This window comes from Chamaea fasciata, unplaced genomic scaffold, assembly GCF_029207755.1.
Source record: "Chamaea fasciata isolate MVZ Bird 193981 ecotype frontalis unplaced genomic scaffold, bChaFas1.0.hap1 SCAF_2, whole genome shotgun sequence".
Classification (NCBI taxonomy): Eukaryota; Metazoa; Chordata; class Aves; order Passeriformes; family Sylviidae; genus Chamaea; species Chamaea fasciata.
Genome location: NW_027094087.1, coordinates 111,061,889 through 111,082,506, shown reverse-complemented (window position 1 = coordinate 111,082,506; position 20,618 = coordinate 111,061,889). Strand labels below are relative to the sequence as shown.

The following is a 20,618-nucleotide window of genomic DNA, read 5'->3' as shown; positions in this document are numbered from 1 at the left end:
TCTAAAAATTGCGTGTGTCTTCCTTAGCTTTGAAATTTTTCCCCGTTTTCAAGGGATTGAATGTGAAATAAAGGAACTGCTGAAAATTTGTGGCATTAGATTAGATGCAGAGTTTAAATTACCGTGGCCATGTAGACTATTTATCTGTACTGATGAGTAGTCCCAGGGCTGCAGTGAGAATTCACTCATAGAAGCAACATAGCTTTTGTCAATGGAGCTGCTGGTGTGCATCCTTCTAGCTTGTGACAGATGTGAGGTCATTCTATTGAAGTTTTCCTTTGAAACCAGTATAATTCACTCTGTTACATCTGGTGCTGGCTGAAAGTGTGCACTCAGCAGAGGTGATCAATAACTGTGAACATGTGTTAAGCTGACTGTCAGAGCTTGAAATGACCTTCTAGAGCTGATTGGTAGAATAAAACTCTGTATTTTTTGTTTGTTTTCAAACAGATAGCTGGATTGAAAACGACAACCTGTCTGTGGACAAGAATGTGGATGAGCAGGCTGACAGCAGCAGTATCAGGAGCAGGGGGAGCCTGCATTCCACAGCCAGCGGGGAGCACAAGGGTCTGCCCATGCCCCGCCTCCAGCCCTTCTCTCCGGGCCAGGTCTTCAACAGCAGCACTGGGATGCAAATCCTTGTCATTCCCAGCAAGGACGACCACGTTCTGGAGGTCAATGTCACGTGACAGCTCGGAGTGGAGACCAGGAACCTGTTAGGAACTGGATCTGAAAGCACTTTATGGGATAATGACCTGCTCAGTCTTCGTTGCAACATTAACTCCAAGGAGACCGGTGGCACTCGGCGAGTACTGGCCATGGAAGCACCAGACAATTGTATCAATTTCAATGTACAGTGAGGCTTGTGTCAGCTAGTTTATATTGCCACTTTAGTATGTTTTGTGTCAGCTATTGGGTTTTCTCCCTGCAGTCACATCCCTGCATCACAACAACCAACACAGGGCGACAAAAAGCAAAAAAAAAATCCAAATCTTTGGACCACTTCTTTATTTTTCTGTCCGGCAGCTGAGAGATTTGTTTCATGCTACCTTCATATTTTAGAATGTAGAGTTGGATGATATAATTATCCAAATCTTGAATTTTTATGTAATAATTTACAGGCTTTTCCACACATGTGCCAGATACATAACAGAGCATACAACAACACATTCACTGGTGTAACAGTTGCTTTTCTGGTTTGGTTTTATTTTATTTGTTTGTTTGATCATTGTTAATTCCTGCCATTGCAATTTTATATTAAACTTCCATCATTTGCATACTTAGATGCATGGAAGAGCTACTGCTATAAGCAATCTTAACTGAACAAAATTCCTTAATTTTCTGAGGCTTTCTCCTTCACAGAGTAGACACTGTGATGTCACATATTATATGATTTTTTTTGGTTTTTTGGGGGTGGGCTTTGGGTTATCCTCTTGCATATTTCTTACCAAAGAAAGATATTGATAGAATTTAATAATAAATTATTTGGCTTATTGAGTTCCCAGATTAATTTCTTTTATTACCATTTCCAAGTGGCTTGGTTTGATGCCCCAATTTTTAAATTGGGGCAAAAATTTCAGTATGATGTGATACTTGAACAGTCAACCTTTCATCATAAAGGCTTAGTGTAATTATTACTGATTAGAGGCCAGACTTGTGCATTCATGATGAAAGAAGGAGGTTGGTTTGATACAGGAAAGCTTGCAGATGTAGAATAATCGTGAAGCAAAGTTAAAACATGTAACTTAAAGAATTTCATTATTTATATCTGAAATGTAAATACAAAAAATGTAAAAAAAAAAAAAAGTGTAATTTTTGTGAATGTTGCAAATTCACCTGTGACTGGAAAAATTACAACTTCTTCTGATGTCCTGCTTCTGATATTGAAACTTGTGCATTTAATGTGAGAATGACCTTTTCTACTTGCAGATCTATAATGGTGCGTTGTCAACAGACTCCACAGAGGAAACAGTCCCACATCAAATGCTTGTCAGCAAAACTAAAGTGAGGAGCTGCTCATTAGACAAATTCATTGTTATTATTTTCTTTTCTTCTGCTAAACTACAAAGGGGAAATAAAAAACAAACCCTCTTTCCAAAAAGAACCACAAGGAAGTTTGAAAAATGAATAGGCACCCTGCACTGGTCTAAACATTTTACTTTGATTTTATTTTTTATTTAAAGATTCTAAATAGATGTATAAAGTAGACCTGCTAGCTGAAAATGTTCTTATTATGCATCTTCTTTCTGTGAAGGAATGCCCTTTCTCTGTGGAAATCATACCATTTTATTTTGGATAAAACCCAAAGCATCATTTAGTGCGAATGACTGCTGGGATTCTTTGACTGGAAAAGGTAACAAGTTAGTGACTTTGACACTGCAGGTATTATTAATTCCATTTTCATGGTTTGCTATTAAATCATTTTTCACATTGTTCTGTAATATACTGTTAGATTAAACACATTGTACTAAGATTGTTTAATGAAATTGTAAGCGTTACAGTTCTAAATATACATGTTTTAAAGAGAAATTGACTTCTCCACTGCTGTGCATTCTCTTTGGTCTGGAGGAGTGATTGTTTCATCTGTTTTAACTAAAGCTGCTTTTGACTGCAGAAATCAGATTTGTTACCTGGTGTGCAATGACACACTCGAGGGAGACATTGATTATTTATTTATTTCAGAGTTGCACAAGCCTGGAAGCTCCACAGTATTCCACAAATCCAGCACACCTCTCCAGACTTTTCCTGCTGTTATTTATACACAGAAACTCAGTGTTGGCAACCTCCCAGGTACAGGCCCTCTATTATGAATGGTTAATAATTTCCACACAATTTGTGTAATCCCAGCTAATTCCTGTGCATCCTCCAGGGAAGGGTCTTCACCTGGGCAGGGTCTTTTTGCGCTGTAGGTCTGACTTTTAGTATTATAATGGAGATAATTCAGTTATAGGATACCTGGATCTGAGCCTTTTGCCAAGTTAGCAACATTTACATAAAACATACATTCATATCTTGATTTACTGCATCCTTAAAGCTCATTGGTTCCTGGATATCCATAACTAAGGGATGCTGTTCTCTATACCACTGATTAATTCTCCTTCCTTGCTAATTAGGCTTGAAAGCATACAAAGATCAACAATCAAAGAACATCCTGACTTAAGTTAATTTTGATTATTGATGATTTTTGTATTCCACATTTTGCAACTCTAACACCTGTGAGTGATTATCCAAGGATGCAGCTGAAGGAGCAGAAACAGTAAGGATTTAATGGATTGCTATGCCTCAAACACCAATAACCATTCAAATGGGAAATACGAAGGTAGGGCAGCATCTTTCTGGTGCCAGTTTTGCTGTTCAGGTCCCTGCTGGCCACACAACCCCCAGTGTGGGTGCAGAAGTGGGGTCGTGGAGCAGGCAAGACCAAGAGAGGGGAATTGAGACCACCAAGGACCCCAGAGCAACTCGTGGCACCTTTTGGAACTCTCCCTCAGCAGGTGCTGCATGCTCCAGTCTTGCATCAGACACGAAGAATTCCCTTCCTGGGGAGGGATCTGGGTGTTCCAACGCTAATCTGAACGTACATAACCCGAGGAACTTTTTGTCCTGTGGGCTCCCAGCCCCAGACAATCGAGACTGTGACCATCTCTCTGACCAAGGGACGTCGAAATGACAACACTTAAGTCTCATTACTAGATCCACGGGTGATGTTATGTTTCCACTATCTACTCCTACCCGTTTCTTCCCTTTCTTTCCTATTTTCTTTGTGATTTCTTTGTGTATTTTCTTTGTGATTTTTTTTACACTTTCATTGAAAAGAATCAAACCGGCTACCAACATCCTTTCCACTGCAATTAAACTGCTGTAAAATAAACCTCCCCTATCTATACACGGGGCATTCAGTGTTGTTCCACTCTAATTACGGAATCACAGAATATTCAGGGTTGGAGGAACCTCTGGAGATCGCCCAGTCCAACCCGCTGCCAAGGCTGGGCCACCCAGAGCAGCGACACAGAACACATCCAGGTGGCTCTGGAATGTCTCCAGAGAGGGAGCTCCGTGTCCTCCCTGGGCAGCTGTTCCGGAGCTCTGCCACCCTCAACATAAAGAAATTCTTCCTCACGTTGAGTTGAAACTCCTTGTTTTATTTTACGGCCATTGTTCCTCACCCTGATGCTGGCACCACTGAAGAGTCCGGCACCATCCTCTGACACCCCCCTGGGATCTGTTTATACGGATTGATGCGATCTCTCAGCCCTCTCTAACAGGCCCAGCTCCCGCAGTCACCCCAAGGCATTTACTAAAAAGTATAAATACCGTAATATATTTAAAGAACCACAGTTCCCCTGGCTCGTGGCGGGTGCTGGGGAGAGCCGAGAGCGGCCGGCGGTGGCGGGGGGGGGGCTGTGGATGGGGACGGGGACACAGAGCGGGGACACCGCCCAGGAGCGACAGTCCCCGGCAGCAGCCCCGCTCCCTTCCCCTCCCTCTTTCCCTCCCTTCCCCTCCCTCCTTCCCTCCCTCCCTCCCTCCTTCCCTCCCTCCCTCCCTCCTTCCCTCCCTCCCCTCCTCTCTCCCTCCCCGTCGTTCCTGCGCTGCTCCCCGGCGCATGTGCGGGATCGCGGCGCAGCGCCCGCCCCTCAGCGCCGCAGTTCCCCCACGTGTGGCCGCCATGCGCTTCGCGTACCGGGTGAGGCGGGCCGGGGGCAGCCCCGATCCCCGGCATCATCCCCCCCCCGATCCCCGGCATCGTTCCCCTTCATCCCCTCCGATCCCCATCTCCCCAGCCCCGCTAACCCTGCCCCTTCCTGCCCCCGCAGTTCTCCGGCCTGCTGGGCACCGTGTACCGCCGCGGCAACCTCAGCTTCACCCCCGATGGCAACTCCCTGCTCAGCCCCGTCGGCAACAGGATCTCCCTCTTCGACCTCAAGAAGTGAGAGAGCGGCCAGGGGCGGGGAAGGGTCTGGCGCTGCCAGGCCGGGGGTCTCGGGGGGAATAAAACTCTAAGGAGGTTGTGGAGCCCGACCCGTGGGGCTCCCCGGGATGCTCGGCCTGCTAAAATATCCTGGAAAGCGTCTGCTTCAGCGTTAAAAGGTAGAAGCCTTCCTGGTGGAATACCTGTCACGGTGTTGTGCGGGTACACCCGTGTGGAGAATAGCAGAGGAATTACGTAAAGGTGTATTTCTGAGGGGAAAAAAATGAAAAGGGAAGAAATAGATTTGCGTTTGATTTAGTTGTATGGTTTCTTTGTGCGCGTCTGTCTTGTATATAACAAAACTTGGGGCATCATCAGCTTTTCCTGGGTGCCAGAGTTGTGACTGATGCTCCCTGTGCCTGCATTCCCATCAGGAGCCTGTCCCTTGTGTAGGATTACAGACCATCCTGGGCTGGAAGGATGAACACAACAACCCACGTGGTTGGTGTTCATGCGATTGTGACAGCTAAAGCAAGCTGTGGGGGTTTCACATCCAAATTGTCTCTGTGGTCTTAACGAAGGTATCAAACCGTATTTCACTGACACCGAAGATGTTCTTCCTGCAATCCCGTTTTATTGTTCTGTGTTTTTGTTGCAGTAACAAGTGTGAGACGTTGCCGTTGGCTACACGGCTCAATATTGTGTGCGTGGGGCTCTCTCCAGATGGAAGCCTTGCCATTCTAATTGATGAAGGTACTTGCAAAAAGAGACGTCTGTTTTGTAAAAGAATTCAGTAAAAATGCAGCCTTGAGAGGAGGAAATCTGTATTGTTAGGTATTCAACCTTAACACAAAATTAGAAGTGGGCTGCTTTAAAAATTGAGTTATAATTTTTAATATATATCTTTATTTACAGAACTTAAAAATAACTTGTGTACAGAATTTGAATAGTGTCTTATAATTTGGATTGTATTTCTTTATTTTAATAATATTAAGCACACTGTCTTGAAAAGTTCCCCCCTCCCCCCCCCCCCCCCCCTTTTAAGAAATGGTTTGCTAGGGTTATGATTTCTTTGGGAACTCAGTTATCCTCATGATCCCTTTTTTCTGCCCTTACAGAGGGAGCTGCCTTACTTGTGAGTTTGATTGGGAAATGTGTGATACATGAGTTTTATTTTCACAAGCCAGTTCACAGTGTCAGCTTTTCTCCTGATGGCAAGTAAGTAAGGAGTGCATGCTTTACAACAAAACAGCAGGAACTGTCCCATAAACTAGTTGTGATTATGAAGACATCCTAACCAATCTGGGAATGTTTCCGGTTCATGACTGAGGGGAGATTTTGAGCTGGTCAGGGTCATTTTGTAAAATTGAGCGGGGAAGAAAAGAAGGAAAGCAAAGCCTTGGAAATAGAATATCCTGGTTTGAGTGTTTGAACTTTTCCTTCTATTTTGAGGTTTTGAGAATAATTTCATTATTCAACTTCAGTGATTTTTACTGAAGGTTTTCTCTTTTATAATGCTTAAGTTGGGGGACAATATCAATCTGCAAATACTTTGTTTTTCATTCAAAAGCAGTCCATTTTTATTGTTTCAATAGTGCAGGAACCTCTTTATTATTGCATTGTTTCATTGTCTGGCAATCTATACTGAACAGTTGTTTGCTTTATCAGCTTTGTGTGCAATTATGTCTTTTCCCTCACCTTTTGCCAGGAAATTTGTGGTCACAAAAGACAACCTTGCCTACCTGTACCATGCTCCTGGGAAGAAAAGAGAATTTAATGCTTTTGTTCTGGACAAAACCTACTATGGCCCATATGATGAAACAACTTGTATTGACTGGACTGATGATTCCAAGTGAGTTGTTCTGCACGTGTTAATATTTGAATGCACATTGCAGTCCCATTTTCTTTCCTCTGAAGTATTGTACTAGCTTTAAAAAACCTGTCTTTAATTAAAAAATATAAGCAGGCAGATCAGAAAGTGTAAAAAATGTATGTGTTGGGAATCAACAGTGGATTCTTTCTTGAAAATGCATAGTAATTCATAAAAGGAGCATGCCTTAGGAATGTGAGCAGGGTTGACTTTCTGAATGTGTTTTAATCCCTTCTACCTCTGCTACAGTCACCACCCTCAGCTTACAGCTCTGTTGTTTGTAAAATAAAATGGTGGCTGGTGGATTTGAGCTCAGAACATTCTTCACCCAGTGAAGAGTTTTGCAGTCCAGTGTTCTAATTGGAATTGCCTTTTCTTTTGCAGATGCTTTGCAGTGGGTAGCAAGGACATGTCCACGTGGGTGTTTGGAGCAGAACGATGGGCAAACTTGATCTACTACTCTCTTGGAGGCCATAAGGATGTCATAGTTGCCTGCTTTTTTGAAGAGAACAGCCTAGATGTATGTATAATCACACAACATGCTTTGAATTTTAATATTAAAATAGTGGATACAGAATCTTATCTCTAGGTGACTATTTTGACAGTATCTCAGAATTTAGAAAATACAGAAGTGTCTCTTGATTGCTCTGCCATGATTATTTGTTTAAATTTGCTCCCCCAAAACATTAAAGCTTTGAATATTAAAAAATTATTTAGCTTAGCTGTAATGTTGACTGGTAATCAAGTTGCCTTTGGTCCTTGCAGAATTTTTCTGAGGGCAGGCAAAATAATTCACCAGTTCTCAGCACAAGTAAAACTCCCAGTTGAAAGCACCTTGGGTTCCATCCTGAGGATAGAATGCACACTTGCTAACCCTTCTGCAAGTCCAAATTCATATTTTTGCAGAGCACAGAGCATGGGTATTGGACAATAATGATTTGTGTGTTTATGTTCTAGCTGTACACAATTAGCCAGGATGCAGCTCTGTGTGTGTGGCAGTGTGACACTGAGCTGGATGGTTTGAAGCCCATGCCCCCTAAAGATGCAGCAAAGGAAAAGAAGGCAGCAGAAGATGATGAAGAGCTGTTTGAAGAGCCAAAGGGTGAAGAAATTCATGGGAAAGCTGATCCAAGTGAACAAGAGACTAGAAATAAAGTTAAATATTCACGTGTTGCGAAGTAAGTGGTTGTCAGTTATCAAAAATCAAAGTTGTAATGGAGATTTATTGTACTGCACTTTTATTTTCATCTGTTATAAACGTATTGAAAGCAGTATAAAACTGCCCAGGATTTAGAAATTTACTGCAGATCCCATTTTAAGTAGTTCTGGTAGAACTCTTGTCTGTCTTACCTTGGTTATATGATTTGCACTGGCTTTCACCTTCAGAATAACAAGTGTAATTTTAACAATAAAAGAAACACTGACTCATGGTGTGCCATTGTTTGGAACTCAGAAAGCATAAATGGGATCTTTATTACAATACCCTCTGTAAGTCTTGAGGCTCTGATTTCTTGCCAGAAGGGGTTGGTTGACTTTAGGAGATGACATAAAGATGGTTCATCAGCCTCTTTGGTGAGCTGCTTGGAGATGCACCTCTAACAATATCCTGTTCTTTAACATTCACCTTGTTTCTTGTTTCTTGGGTGCCAGGTATTTTTTCAATAAGGAGGGAGATTTTAATAACCTGACAGCTGCAGCCTATCACAAGAAAACCCACCTTTTAGTCACTGGTTTTGCCTCTGGAATCTTTCACCTCCATGAGCTTCCAGATTTCAATCTGATCCACTCTTTGAGGTGAGATATGGGGTTGTCACTGTATTTGGTTTGGTTTTTGTGGGGGAAGGGAATAGGTTTTTTTGTGGGGGTTTCATGTTTGTTTGGTGGAGAACGCATCACGTTAAGCAGTGAAGGATGAATAAAAAGCACAAAAATCTTAAAACACAACTATCTATTTAATACTGTAATTTCTGAAAAGGCAGAATCATAAATTTATGTAATAAATACTATATAATTCCACTCCTTATTCTGGGAAAGTGAGGTCTGAATAAGGAAACTACTTAGGAGTTCCTGTTTGTTGGCTATAGAGTTCTTTAATTCTGTCCATTTTAATATTTTCAGTTTCTTTGTAGAGAATATTGGCTGGAAAGTTCTGGATATGTAAAATTATCTGTAAATTGTGTCTAAACTGAGAAATCAAATCAATTCTTTTCCATAGCTGTAGGATGCCAGCTAACCAATTTCCATGTACAAAACCCCCTAATTTTATTTTCTTAAACTTGGGGAGTTTTACTCTCTGTTGGCAAGTACATCTTTGGGATGTAGATACTCTGCCTTCATTCTGAATTAAGGATGTTTGATGATTTGGAGTGGAACAAAGCAATGAACTTTGTGGTTTTTGATGTTACAGTGATACAGAAGTACAGTAAAGCAGTCAAACAACTTTCTTGAACAGCATTAGTGAATATTAGACTTGAAGTTTTATCACACTTACTGGTTAATTCTCTTACTTCAGTATTTCAGACCAAAGGATAGCGTCTATTTCTATCAACTGCACTGGTGACTGGATTGCTTTTGGATGTTCAGGTTTGTCAGTGTTTTTTAGTCTGTATTCATGGGAAAAATAAGGAATGTGGTGGGCATGAGCCCCAAATTCCTCTTCCTAGTTTTGACTCCAAATGTTAATTAATTGCTAGTCTCATTTCTGTGGTGTCTAGGTATAGTAAAACAAATATCACTAATTAATCCCTCACAGAATTCTGATGATTCAGGAAAGTATTTTACTTGATACAGGAAAAAAAATATATGTTTTATATGGAAAAGCTCTAACAGAGTTAGGGAGAGCCCAGATCCCTTGCAGTTAATTTCTGCTTTCATTCTGGGCTGTTCTCTCTTGCTTTGCCACATGTTACCCATGGCATTTTACAAACCTGCCTGGATGTTCCAGCATTCCCACCCTGTCCATAACAGTTTGCATGAAACCCTAAATTTTACTCTTACATGCAGCCCTGTTTTTCTTTCCAGCTCATTTATCAACTGGTGGATAGCATTGCTGTTGTAGTATTGAAAACATTATTCCAAGTAACAGCTCATGGAGGAAATTATGGGGGAAATTGCCTTGAAGTTATAAAAAGAAAAAGCTCTCACTAGGACTGAAAGATGCAGAATTCAACCTGTCTGCATCAGTTTTTTTTTTCTTTTTTTTAACATTGCTTGCACTGTGTGTTCTGTGGCTTGCATTTGCAGGGTCAGTGTGCTCACGGTTGTGGTTAATCCTGCTGTGCTTATAGGTCTGGGTCAGCTCCTGGTGTGGGAGTGGCAGAGCGAGTCCTACGTGCTGAAGCAGCAGGGCCATTTCAACAGCATGGTGTCCTTGGCTTATTCTCCAGATGGGCAGTACATAGTAACTGGAGGGGAGGATGGCAAAGTAAGTGAGGCAATATTGCTGGCATGAGAACTTTTAATTATGTACTAAGCAGCTTGGCTTTCCATTTTATGTAGAAAGCTCTGATACTGTTATTGGTATGTATTTTTCTTATTATAAAGCCATAAATTTTTATCTTCTCTTCTCTTAAATGTTTTGATTCTTCTCTCTAAAGCATATCTATTCTGCTTTCTTACTACCTGTGTCTGCAAATCACATCACTTATGCTTTCTAGCAGGTGATTTTTTAATTATTATAGGTCCAGTCACCAAAAACACAAAAATAATTCATTGTGTTAATTTATTTATGGTTCCATGATATTTTGGGATGAATCAGCTTCAGCCACCCAACTTCTTGCCCTTTTAAGAATTGTTTTTGATTTGAGATTAATTTCAAATTATTTATAAAAGTGCAATTTTTTTTGTTAAATGTACCATTCCAGAAGCTTCTAATTTTTCCTTTAAATAAACTTCTCATGGATGACTTGCATTGAAATGATGGACTGTGTGTACTGGTACTTTTATTTTAAAAGGTGTTTTGCCACAATGTCTTGGCACATAAATGGGACAACAGTAGTAGCTGATTTCCTGTCAAAACTCTTAAATGTCAGAAAAAGATCTGTCGCTTCATGGCTTCTGCCATTCAGGATGAAAATGGGCCAAAACCCAGAAATCCCAAACTGCAGAAAGCTAAATGCATAACGTTTTTGTTCAGGAAAAAGAAACCCCAACTGAAATACCATCTCAGTTGTAACTTCTGTAATGGCTTTAGAGTTTGACCCGTCTTACTTGACAGTATAAGCTTGGCAGCTCAAGATGCTCACCAAGTGTTACTTTCCTTTAAAATTAACTTTGTTTCAACTTTGTTTGTGTCTTTTTCCGCTTAGATTTTTATGTTGCAAAATTGTCTTAAGAGGTTTAGTGATAATATGTGGCCTCTTGACTGCTATCACCAAAAGCCTTTAATGCTGTGGCAGAGTTCTAGAATTAGGTGTTCTCTACTCTGCTGCTGCCTTACCCTTATTTTCTCTCTTTACTGATGATGGAGATTCTAAGAAGTCTTTTCCTGTCTGTCCTGCAGGTGAAAGTGTGGAACACTTCAAGCAGCTTTTGTTTTGTCACCTTTACAGAACACAACAGTGGTGTCACCGCTGTAACTTTCACTTCCACTGGTTATGTGGTTCTGAGTGCTTCCCTGGATGGGACAGTGCGTGCCTTTGATCTGCACAGGTAAATCTTTGCCTGAAAGCTTTTGTGTCTCATTTAGTCCTCAGCTTTCACGCTCCCCCCAAAATACAGCAGATTGCTTGTTTGAAGTCTCATGAAGGTGAGCAGTACGGCCTTACTGGTTTTTGGTTCAGCCTTTGATTTAAATATAGGTAGTTATTAGGAATGCTGTTACTCCATCCAGTTTCTGTGAAGAAAATTCTGGAAGAACTTTCCTCAGAGAAGCTGGAAATCCAAGGAAACCATTGTCTGGCTTTACTCAAATAGGGAGAAGGCACTTGCCTAACAACACTTTCCATAGTATAATACAGCTGCGCACAGAGCTGGATGTGTAGATAAGCCCATGTTTCTAAAAAATTGACATGTGTTATTTAATAGAAGAAAGCTCTTCAGAGTATTTCTGTCTCCTACTTCTGCAGGGTTTTTTCATACTTCTTCTGAATCTTGTAATCATGCTGAGGCCTCACATCTAATTTTATACAATTTTTTTTCTGCATGTAGCTTAGAAGTCTTTACAAAACAAATGAACTCCTTTTGTAAATAAATTTGTTAAACACACATTTAAATCTACCTGAAATGTTCTCACAATTTCTTTTCACTTCTTCAACAGGTACCGGAATTTCCGTACCTTTACATCTCCACGACCAAGTCAGTTCTCCTGTTTAGCTGTGGACTCCAGTGGTGAGATTGTGGCAGCTGGTTCCCAGGATTCCTTTGAAATATTCATCTGGTCAATGCAGAGTGGGAGGCTGCTGGATGTAAGGACCCACAGTGTTGGGAGGGCTTGAATTTAACGCTCTGTGGAGTGTGGTGATACTCAGCAACTTTGGGATTAGTCAGGAGGGTTCAATACAACATGAAGTGTTTTGTTATAGCCAGAACTGGAGGTACACTATGTTGCTCTCAGTTTGTTTGTTTGTTTGTTTTTTAATTATTGTGTGGAGATCAGCCTGAATTTCTGTGGGAAATAGTTTTTAAAATTTCTGAGTAATGAGCTCTTTCTGGTGATGAAGTAACACCAGTATTGCTGAGCTAACACATGGGCACGAGAGTCTTTCCCTCCTTGCTCAGAGATGTTCTTTTCCACATACTTCCTGCAAGTAATGAAGAAATTGTAGTTGCTGTATTAAGACTGATGCAGATTTCATGAAGGGCTTTGCTGGAGCAGAGCAGGGACATGATTTTTCAATTATATGTTCAATTCTTAAACAGTCCTGTACATCTTGTACTAGTAGAGGAGTTCAGCGATTCATGTATTTAATTTGGCACAGCCATGGAGTACAGATCACTTCAGTACTCAGGACAAACTTGACTGGATCTCCAGAGTTTTGAGTTTAGTTTCTTTCCTTAATTTTTTTTTTTTTGAGGAGTAGGAGCTCCATGAAATGAAAATCTCTTTTACTCTTATTCTCAGTTTTTATTTTTGGTTTTATTCTGAAGTGTTATCAGCTGCAGGAGATAGTGAATTCTCAGAGCAATGGCTTGGTTTTTCACAGTTGGTCTGAAGGGAGAAAAATGGCACACTGTATTATTCCTAAAGGTGTGTGCGTAGGAGTGGTTGTAATGCCTATATAGTGGTAACACTTCAGGGAATTTTTTCAAGACTTGTGAAAATAAAAAGTTGAGAATCACTGGTGTGTATCATGCCCTGTGTCCAAAAGTGATCTCAAGTACATGAGGAGAGGTCAGGCATGGTTTATTGGCTATATCTGGAGTTTACTGAATGCAGTCTACACAGATTTCAGTTTCTTTCACTTAATTCCAGGTTATTTTTTCATCTCTTCTTAGGTCTTAGCAGGTCATGAGGGTCCCATCAGCAGCTTGTCCTTTAATCCAATGAAGTGTGTTCTAGCCAGTGCTTCTTGGGATAAGACTGTCAAATTATGGGATATGTTGGATAGCTGGAGAACTAAGGAGACATTAATAATGAACTCAGATGGTAATTTTTGTTTCATTTCTCATCTTTTATCAAATATAAAAATATTATGTAAAATATGTTAATAACAACAGAACATGTCAAATACAGAGAGATTCATGGAAATGGGAATCAAAAGTTCACTCTTGTTAACAGTGCAATAAGTATTTTAATTTAATTGTAGCTCAGCTCTATAATTAACTAAACACATGTATGTTGTTCACAGGAAAAAGTAGTCCTACTTTTTACTCTTAAACTTTTTTTAATAGCTGAGATAAGATCCTAGAAAAATTAAGGGCATTTTCTTAGAAAAGCATCTGCCTGTATTTTTAACTGTCATTAAATTCTTCGCAGTTCTTGTTGTTGCCTTCCGTCCTGATGGCAAGGAGCTGGCGGTTGCTGCTTTGAACGGCCAGATAACATTTTGGGATCATGAAAATGCAGTGCAGACTGGTTCCATTGAGGGCAGGCACGACCTCCAGATGGGGAGGAAGGAGCTGGATAAAATAACAGCCAAGCAAGCAGCGAAGGGCAAGTACGTGCAGGGGGCTGCGGTGACAAGAGGGTGCCACGCTGGGTTGCTTTTGAGTTGTTTTTCCATTTGTTTTGTACATGAAGATTTTAGAGTGCATCTGCTGTTCAGATATTTCTGATTCTGAGGCTGGATTTCAAAAGATTGCCTGATATCTAGATGCCTCCCTTTTGTAGTTGGCTGTGTTCTCTCACTGATCACCATCATTCTGAGCACGTGTTCCTTCTCATCAGTTATGGACTGGGGTTGTCAACATAATACTAATTTCTCAGGCCAAGGTGTTAATTTGCTAAGGGTTAGGTTTTTAAGTAGATATCTTCTTACAGAAATACTAGTATACAATCATTAGTGTGTAGAAACTATTATGCTTTTGTAATTAAAGTATGGGGTTTTATTACCTGTTGCTGTGCATGTGAAGTAATGTTTAAAGGCAAGTTGAATTTGTGTGCTCTCCGGAAGTATATCAGAGAAATGTTTTATTCCTCTCCTTTTCTCTCCCCCCCCCCTTTTTTTTTCCATATTGCTTCGAGTCAAAACAAAATTTTTTTTAAAAAAAGAAACAATAACTTTTTGGAAAAAAAAGTTTTGGAAAAAAGCAGTATTGTTTGCTGGTGAGCTCTCAACCATGTCTTTCAAACATGCCATGGCATTGGTATTTCTGTAGCTCTTCTGATTGTTTTTTAGTGCTGTGCATGGTATAGGTAGAGCTCATTGACTGAGCTGTGACTCAGATTCAGAAGTATGGAAGTATTTCAAAAAGCTGTTGAAGTTCTAAGTTGTCTGTGCTTCATAGTAAAGCACCAAATGCTTTGTAGTAAATTTATGTGTGTGTATATAATATGTGAATGAAGATCTCTGCTTTTTCCATGGAGTGGTTATTTTCTGAGTCCTCACATTGTACTCATGTCTTTTAGCTCAGATGTGACAGTGAATTTAAACTGCTTTCTTTTTTTCTTTACCAGATCTTTCACAACTCTCTGCTACTCGGCAGATGGTCAATCTATTCTGGCAGGTGGATTGTCAAAATTTGTCTGTATATATAATGTCAAGGAACAGATTCTTATGAAAAAATTTGAAATTTCGTGCAACTATTCTTTAGATGCAATGGAGGTATGTGAGCACAGGAGTCTTTTTTTCATTTCCTCACCCCCACAAGACTTTGGTTTTGATATAGAATCTCATTAAGAGTGATTCATGAATGCTTTTTTTAAGAATGGGTTTATTTTTGTGCAGGAGAGGGGGAAGGAAATATTCCTCTTGGAATAGAATTAATTCCTGAAACTCTTGCCAGATTTGTAGTGCTTGTGTTGAATGGGCAGAACTCTCAAGCATACTAAGTTAGTTGGCACTAAACTTAAAATAGAAGTGAAAATTAAAATTACCAACATTTTGTACTAAGCAAGCTCCCAGGGTGTCAGTTTGTATTAGCAAAGAAATGAAGGATTTTTTTTTTTGTGGACACAGAACAAAATCACTGACCTTTATAAACTCTGCTTCTGAATATTGCCAAATGCCAAATTAAATTCTTTCAAAAGTGAATGATGAAAAACATCAGAAGGAAAAAAAATTCCAGTAACCCATTTCACCATCCCCTTACCAGGAAGAATGCGGTTCTTCCTGGTGAGGGGGAAGAAGTAATGGGATTTTTGTTCCACTGTTCATGTCAGGCTGTGTCTGACTCTGCTTCCAAGTATCCTTTGTCAGCAGTGGTTTATGAGCTGGTGTAGCTCAACATCTGGCTTGAAAGAAAGTGAACCAGCTTGAAACAGAGTCCTGTTTGAATGGGTATTTAGAAATGGGAGTCAGGGAGGTCCCTAAAATCTCACTTACATTGTGAGGTCCCTAAAACCTCATTGCAGTGTTCTGGCCACAGAGCCCTTGCATGGGCACAGTGCAGTTATGGAACCTGCAGGACAGAAAGAGTAGGGCTGCAGCTGAGGAAGCAAACAGTGCATCTCTGGAGTTGAACAAAGTTACAATAATGTGAAACCACAGTCTAAAGTGAGCTCTGCTGTTTGAGAAGAGATTCAGTGCAGTGAATGGAACTTGCATATTTTTCCAGGAGTACTTAGATCGGAGAAAAATGACTGAATTTGGCAGCATGGCTCTGATTGATGAAGGGGGTGGAGGTGACGAAGGTGTTGCCATCCCTCTTCCTGGAGTAAAAAGAGGTATGGCTTTGGCTTTGCTCTCTTGTTTCTACTTTTATGTGTATCAGAACCTTTGACACAAGTAAGAAGGGTTTGACGAGCTCAGTTTTAAAATCAGGATTACAAAATTTGGTCCCATCACTTAAGCTGTAGGATCTCCTGAACATGAACTGTGCATTTCTTATCCAGTCTTTAATTCTGCCAGGTTTTACCATGCTGTGCATTATTTAATGTTAATATCATAGTCAAAGTTGATGACTAGACTGTGAACTTGTGGTGAATATGTTAAATCACTTCTAAATTTCTCTTTTAGGTGACATGAGTTATCGACACTTTAAACCAGAAATAAGGGTGACTTGTGTGCGATTCTGCCCTACAGGTTAGTATCAACAATTAATTTAGGATTTTTTTTTCTATTCCATATAAAACATGCAAAAGAATCCTACTGGAGGATTATCATTACTTGTCTGTTTCTATTCTAGAACACCCCTCTTTGTTATTAAATACTGTTATTTCTCTTCTAGGACGAAGCTGGGCAGCCACCACCACAGAGGGTCTCCTGCTCTATTCATTGGACTCTGGGCTAATTTTTGATCCTTTTGAGCTGGATATTGATGTCACACCCAGCAATATACACAAGACACTGAGTCAGAAGGAATACACTGTGGCTATTGTCATGGCCTTCAAGCTGAATGAAAAGAAATTAATTCAGGAGGTCATAGAGGCTGTCCCTAGCAGTGAAGGTGAGTGGATCTGCCATGAAACTGGGCTGAGCTAGCTGTAAACAGACATGTGTGCGCCCAGGTTGAGGTGTAATAGTAGACTTTTTACTAAGTTGAGGTGTAATGGTAGACTTTTTACTATTAATTTATGTTTTAGTTTTACCAATCTACTTCATGCACATTTAGTGACTTTTCAGCATGGAATTTATCAGGCCTAGATGTGCAAGCAGAGTTTTTGGATGTCTTTTCTTGGAAGCAGCTGATGCTGGAGGGCCACATCAGGTTGAACCTGAGTTAGCACTGTGCCTGTGTGATGAAGACCATTAACCAGTAACAAGGATGTAATCAGCAGTTTGAGGAAAGTGATGAATCTTGTCTGTTGAACACTTGTGGCACCACATCAGGAGTGCTGTGCCTAGTTCTGGCACTGACAGCTCAAGAAAAGACATTGATACTCCAGAACATCTGGTGGAGGGCTTAGAAAATGATTGGAAGGCCAGAGTACAACTGAGGAGAGGCTGTTGTAATCCACTGTTAACAGGATGATTGTGTGCCTGTTTCTTAAGCAAAAGCTGGTTTTGAGAGTGGATTAAATATAATGATGTCATTTAGTTATATGTGAGATTATTTTGGATGCTTCTAAATTGTGTTTCTTTGTGCTGTGCAGTTGGTAACAGCATTCAGACACTTCTGTGTGGGCAGGTGGCTTTGCTGTCTTTTCAAGTATCGCTTTCTGCCTCTGATTGTCGTGCATAACTAGTTCCACTGAATACAGAAATTTGGGTGAAGTCAGGAGCAGCAACAATGAAGTCTGTTACTTTAGAAAAGAGGAGGAAAGGGTGGAAGTAAAAATTCTGAAGGAGAGCTGCTGGGAGAGTACTCTGCTAGGGGGAAGAACTTGGAGGAGTTGATTTCTTGCTTTTAAGTACAGTAGTGTTTGGAAGGTTCAAAGAAGGAACATTTGTCCCCTGAGAGATTGTGGTACTGTACCCTGAAATACAGCACTAAATATCCACCACTTGCCAAAGTGCTACTTTCTTCTCCTTCTCCTTAATGCTTTCCTGTGGTCTCTTTCATGTTATTCCAAATAGTAACTGAACTCCATGGAATCTTTATGGGCTTTTTTTTTTTCTTTTTGCACAGTTGATGTTGTCTGCTCATCACTGCCAGACCTGTATGTGGAGAAGTTACTAGAGTTCCTGGCCTCTGCATTTGAGACCTCTTGTCACTTGGAGTTCTATCTTATTTGGGCTCATAAGTTGCTCATGCTGCATGGACAGAAGCTGAAAACAAGGTGAGATCCCGTGAAAGTCAAGATGCTGACAGATATTAAAATTAAAAACCTGTTAATTTAAGGCTTTTACTTAACATTTACTGACATTCTAGATAATTCATGCACTACAGTTACAACACTTCAGTTTTACAACTTCTGTACTAATGGTAAAAGTTACAGTTTGGACTTGATCTGAAAGGTGTAAAAAGATTCTAAAAAGTGTGTATGACAGAATTGGAATACCTTACTGGATTTATGAAGATATATTGCAGAAACATATTTCAAATACAACAGAAGAAACTTTCCTAGAGTTGCTTAGGCAGTAAGTGCATAATGATTTCAGGAGTGATGGTAAGATTTTGGCAGTTGTGTTTTTAAGCAGTTAATGCATCTTAAGTGTAACTGAAAGGTGATGTGCAGGTATTGATTGCATTTTTACAGACTTAGCTTGTGATTATAGCTGGTGGTACTCTGCCTTCCTATGGAGGACTTCAGAATTACACAGGCCTGGTCTGTGAATTATATTAGGCCCACCCCTAATAGGGAATTTTTAGACTTCTAGAAACAAAACCAGGCAAATTTACAAATTTAAAATGGGCTAAGTGAGAGGTAATCTGAGAAGGAGTCCTGCAATTTAAAAACCAGTGCATTGTGTAACTCTTCCCTTGCTTCAACATGCGGATTAGTGCTTTAGTTACTGAAATGACTGGAACAAAATCTCTCCTTTTGTTCCTGCTAAAGTAGAAGAGGACAATTTAAAACAAGTTCCCCCTTATTCAGAAAGTCTTGGAGTATCTGAAAGGAACTGCCATTGCTGCAGCAAGCAGAATTAGCTCTTCAAGATACAATTTGACCTTAGAAAAAATATTTCTCACAATATATTACTTGTATTGAGTGTAATCATTGTGGGCAGACTCCAAAGCTTTTGTTTCTTTAGGATTATATTAAAAAGTTGGCATTGAAGTTGCATGCTTGTTAAAATCTTGAGAGTACAGAAAAGTTCTAGATTTCCATACGTAAATATGAACTGCACTACAAATTGAATGTTTTCTCCATCCAAGGTCAGTGAAGCTGCTCCCTATGATTCAGTTCCTTCAGAAGAGCATCCAGCGTCACTTTGAAGATGTTTCAAAACTGTATGTATTGCTACATTTCAAAGTTCAAATCGAAAACCTGGACTGATCTGGGGGGTGACAGTGTGCTGTTTAAACTTTTGAGACAGTCTTCTTTTAGAGATGTTTTTATTTTAGGAGGAAAACAACGTTTTCCTGTTTATTTTTACAGCTGTGAGTGGAACATCTACAACATCAAATACACCTTGGCCATTTCACAGCAGCGGGGCATGAAACGTCCAGCAGAGGAAACCCCAGGAGATGAAGAAGAATTGGATTCTGACAGTGATTATCTTATGCAAGAAGCTCATAAAGGATAATTTGAGTTCCTAATTACTCTTTGTGAGAGGGAGAAAATCTCAGACAGTATTTTATGCAGTGGTATTCACTGAGAATGAGTGGCCCTCATAGTGGCATCAGTTCCTAACGGTGCGATGGAGTTCCATGGGAGGCAGTGAAGGAAATGTAGGATATGCCATGGATGTATGGCCTTGGCCTGTTTCCTGTACCATTTGGCTGTAAACTTGACAGCATTGATTTCTTGTTAACTGATTTTTTTTTTTTTTACTAATTTCTGATTTCAAGTAAGAAAACAACAAAGTGTTCTTAGTGAAGTTAGAAGTACGACTGGAAAAATTTTATTCTTTATTAAAGATGCCTTGCACATTAAGTATTGTGAATTTTATAGTGCAGGCTTGTCCTATGCTGGACTCTAAATTTTAAAAAAGATTAAAAAATTTTCTTAATTGTAATTGTACTGGTCTTTAAATGTTATTTTACTTGGATTTAGTATGTACATATTTCTGGAACACTGTTTTCTTCGTTCTGTAACCTCCAAACGTGATGAGATTTCCATAATGAGGAGAAATGAAGACTTACAGCAGCAACTATTGGAGAAAATTTACAGGGCTTTACAACTTGTGTCGAGGTTTGATGGGACAGCCTTGAGATACCATAGTGAAAATTTGTTTGGACATTACCAGCTCAATAATGTAACTTAAGCTGTAAGAGAATGTGTTACAAATGTCATGGCTTGTTGGTGTTTTGGGTTTTTTTGTTTGTTGCTTTTTATTTTTTTAAATATTTTTTCCTTTTTTTGATAAAAGCCCTTAATTGTATTTTTTAATGTTGTTTATTAACACATTAAAACCTGAAACTTTTGATTCCCTTTGTTTTTGTGAATTATGGGAGAACTGGCTAATATGAGTGAGGAGCTGAATACGAAGAATTGGGTCTGTCCTTGTAATACTTTCAAGCCACACGCTGAAAGGGCTTTGTTAATGAAGATACTGCAAATATTACCAACGATCCAGAATTGATTTTCTCAGCATATTCTGCTCTTCTGGATTTGTTTCCTGGTCGCTTTTCACTGTTGGAATAGAGGAGGGGTATAAATAAATATTAAAGGTGGTAATGCTGATGAGGTTTCCCCAGTTTCCTCCAGGCTGAACAGCCCAAGTGCTCTCCACACAGCTTTTCCTCAAG

At 40.0% G+C, this 20,618-nt stretch overlaps 2 protein-coding genes across 2 annotated transcripts in view; both read left to right on the top strand.

The window, feature by feature from the left end:
- The window catches only part of TRAPPC10 (trafficking protein particle complex subunit 10), a 37,872-nt gene extending 35,321 nt beyond the window's left edge, over window positions 1–2,551 (top strand). The window contains exon 23 of the mRNA XM_066177074.1: window positions 451–2,551. Coding sequence (XP_066033171.1) covers window positions 451–689 — 239 coding nt within the window. The 3' untranslated portion in view covers window positions 690–2,551. The remainder of the gene's footprint in view (window positions 1–450) is intronic.
- Window positions 2,552–4,641: 2,090 nt separating this feature from the next.
- Window positions 4,642–20,296, top strand: PWP2 (PWP2 small subunit processome component). Its single transcript, XM_066177073.1, has 21 exons — window positions 4,642–4,687; window positions 4,818–4,930; window positions 5,571–5,665; window positions 6,031–6,130; window positions 6,621–6,764; window positions 7,167–7,302; window positions 7,740–7,960; window positions 8,433–8,576; window positions 9,295–9,365; window positions 10,070–10,206; window positions 11,284–11,432; window positions 12,040–12,187; window positions 13,218–13,368; window positions 13,699–13,879; window positions 14,839–14,986; window positions 15,939–16,047; window positions 16,340–16,405; window positions 16,551–16,769; window positions 17,892–18,042; window positions 19,083–19,157; window positions 19,306–20,296. Exons 1-21 carry the CDS (start codon window positions 4,670–4,672, stop codon window positions 19,451–19,453), a joined length of 2,724 nt encoding a protein of 907 aa, XP_066033170.1. The 5' UTR covers window positions 4,642–4,669; the 3' UTR covers window positions 19,454–20,296.
- Window positions 20,297–20,618: the final 322 nt, after the last annotated feature.

Excerpts from the sequence above, each read along its gene's own strand:
- PWP2 (XM_066177073.1), top strand. Across the intron at positions 10,207-11,283 it reads CTGGAGGGGAGGATGGCAAA|GTGAAAGTGTGGAACACTTC; the intron begins GTAAGTGAGGCA and ends TCTGTCCTGCAG. Across the intron at positions 16,048-16,339 it reads TCTTCCTGGAGTAAAAAGAG|GTGACATGAGTTATCGACAC; the intron begins GTATGGCTTTGG and ends TTTCTCTTTTAG.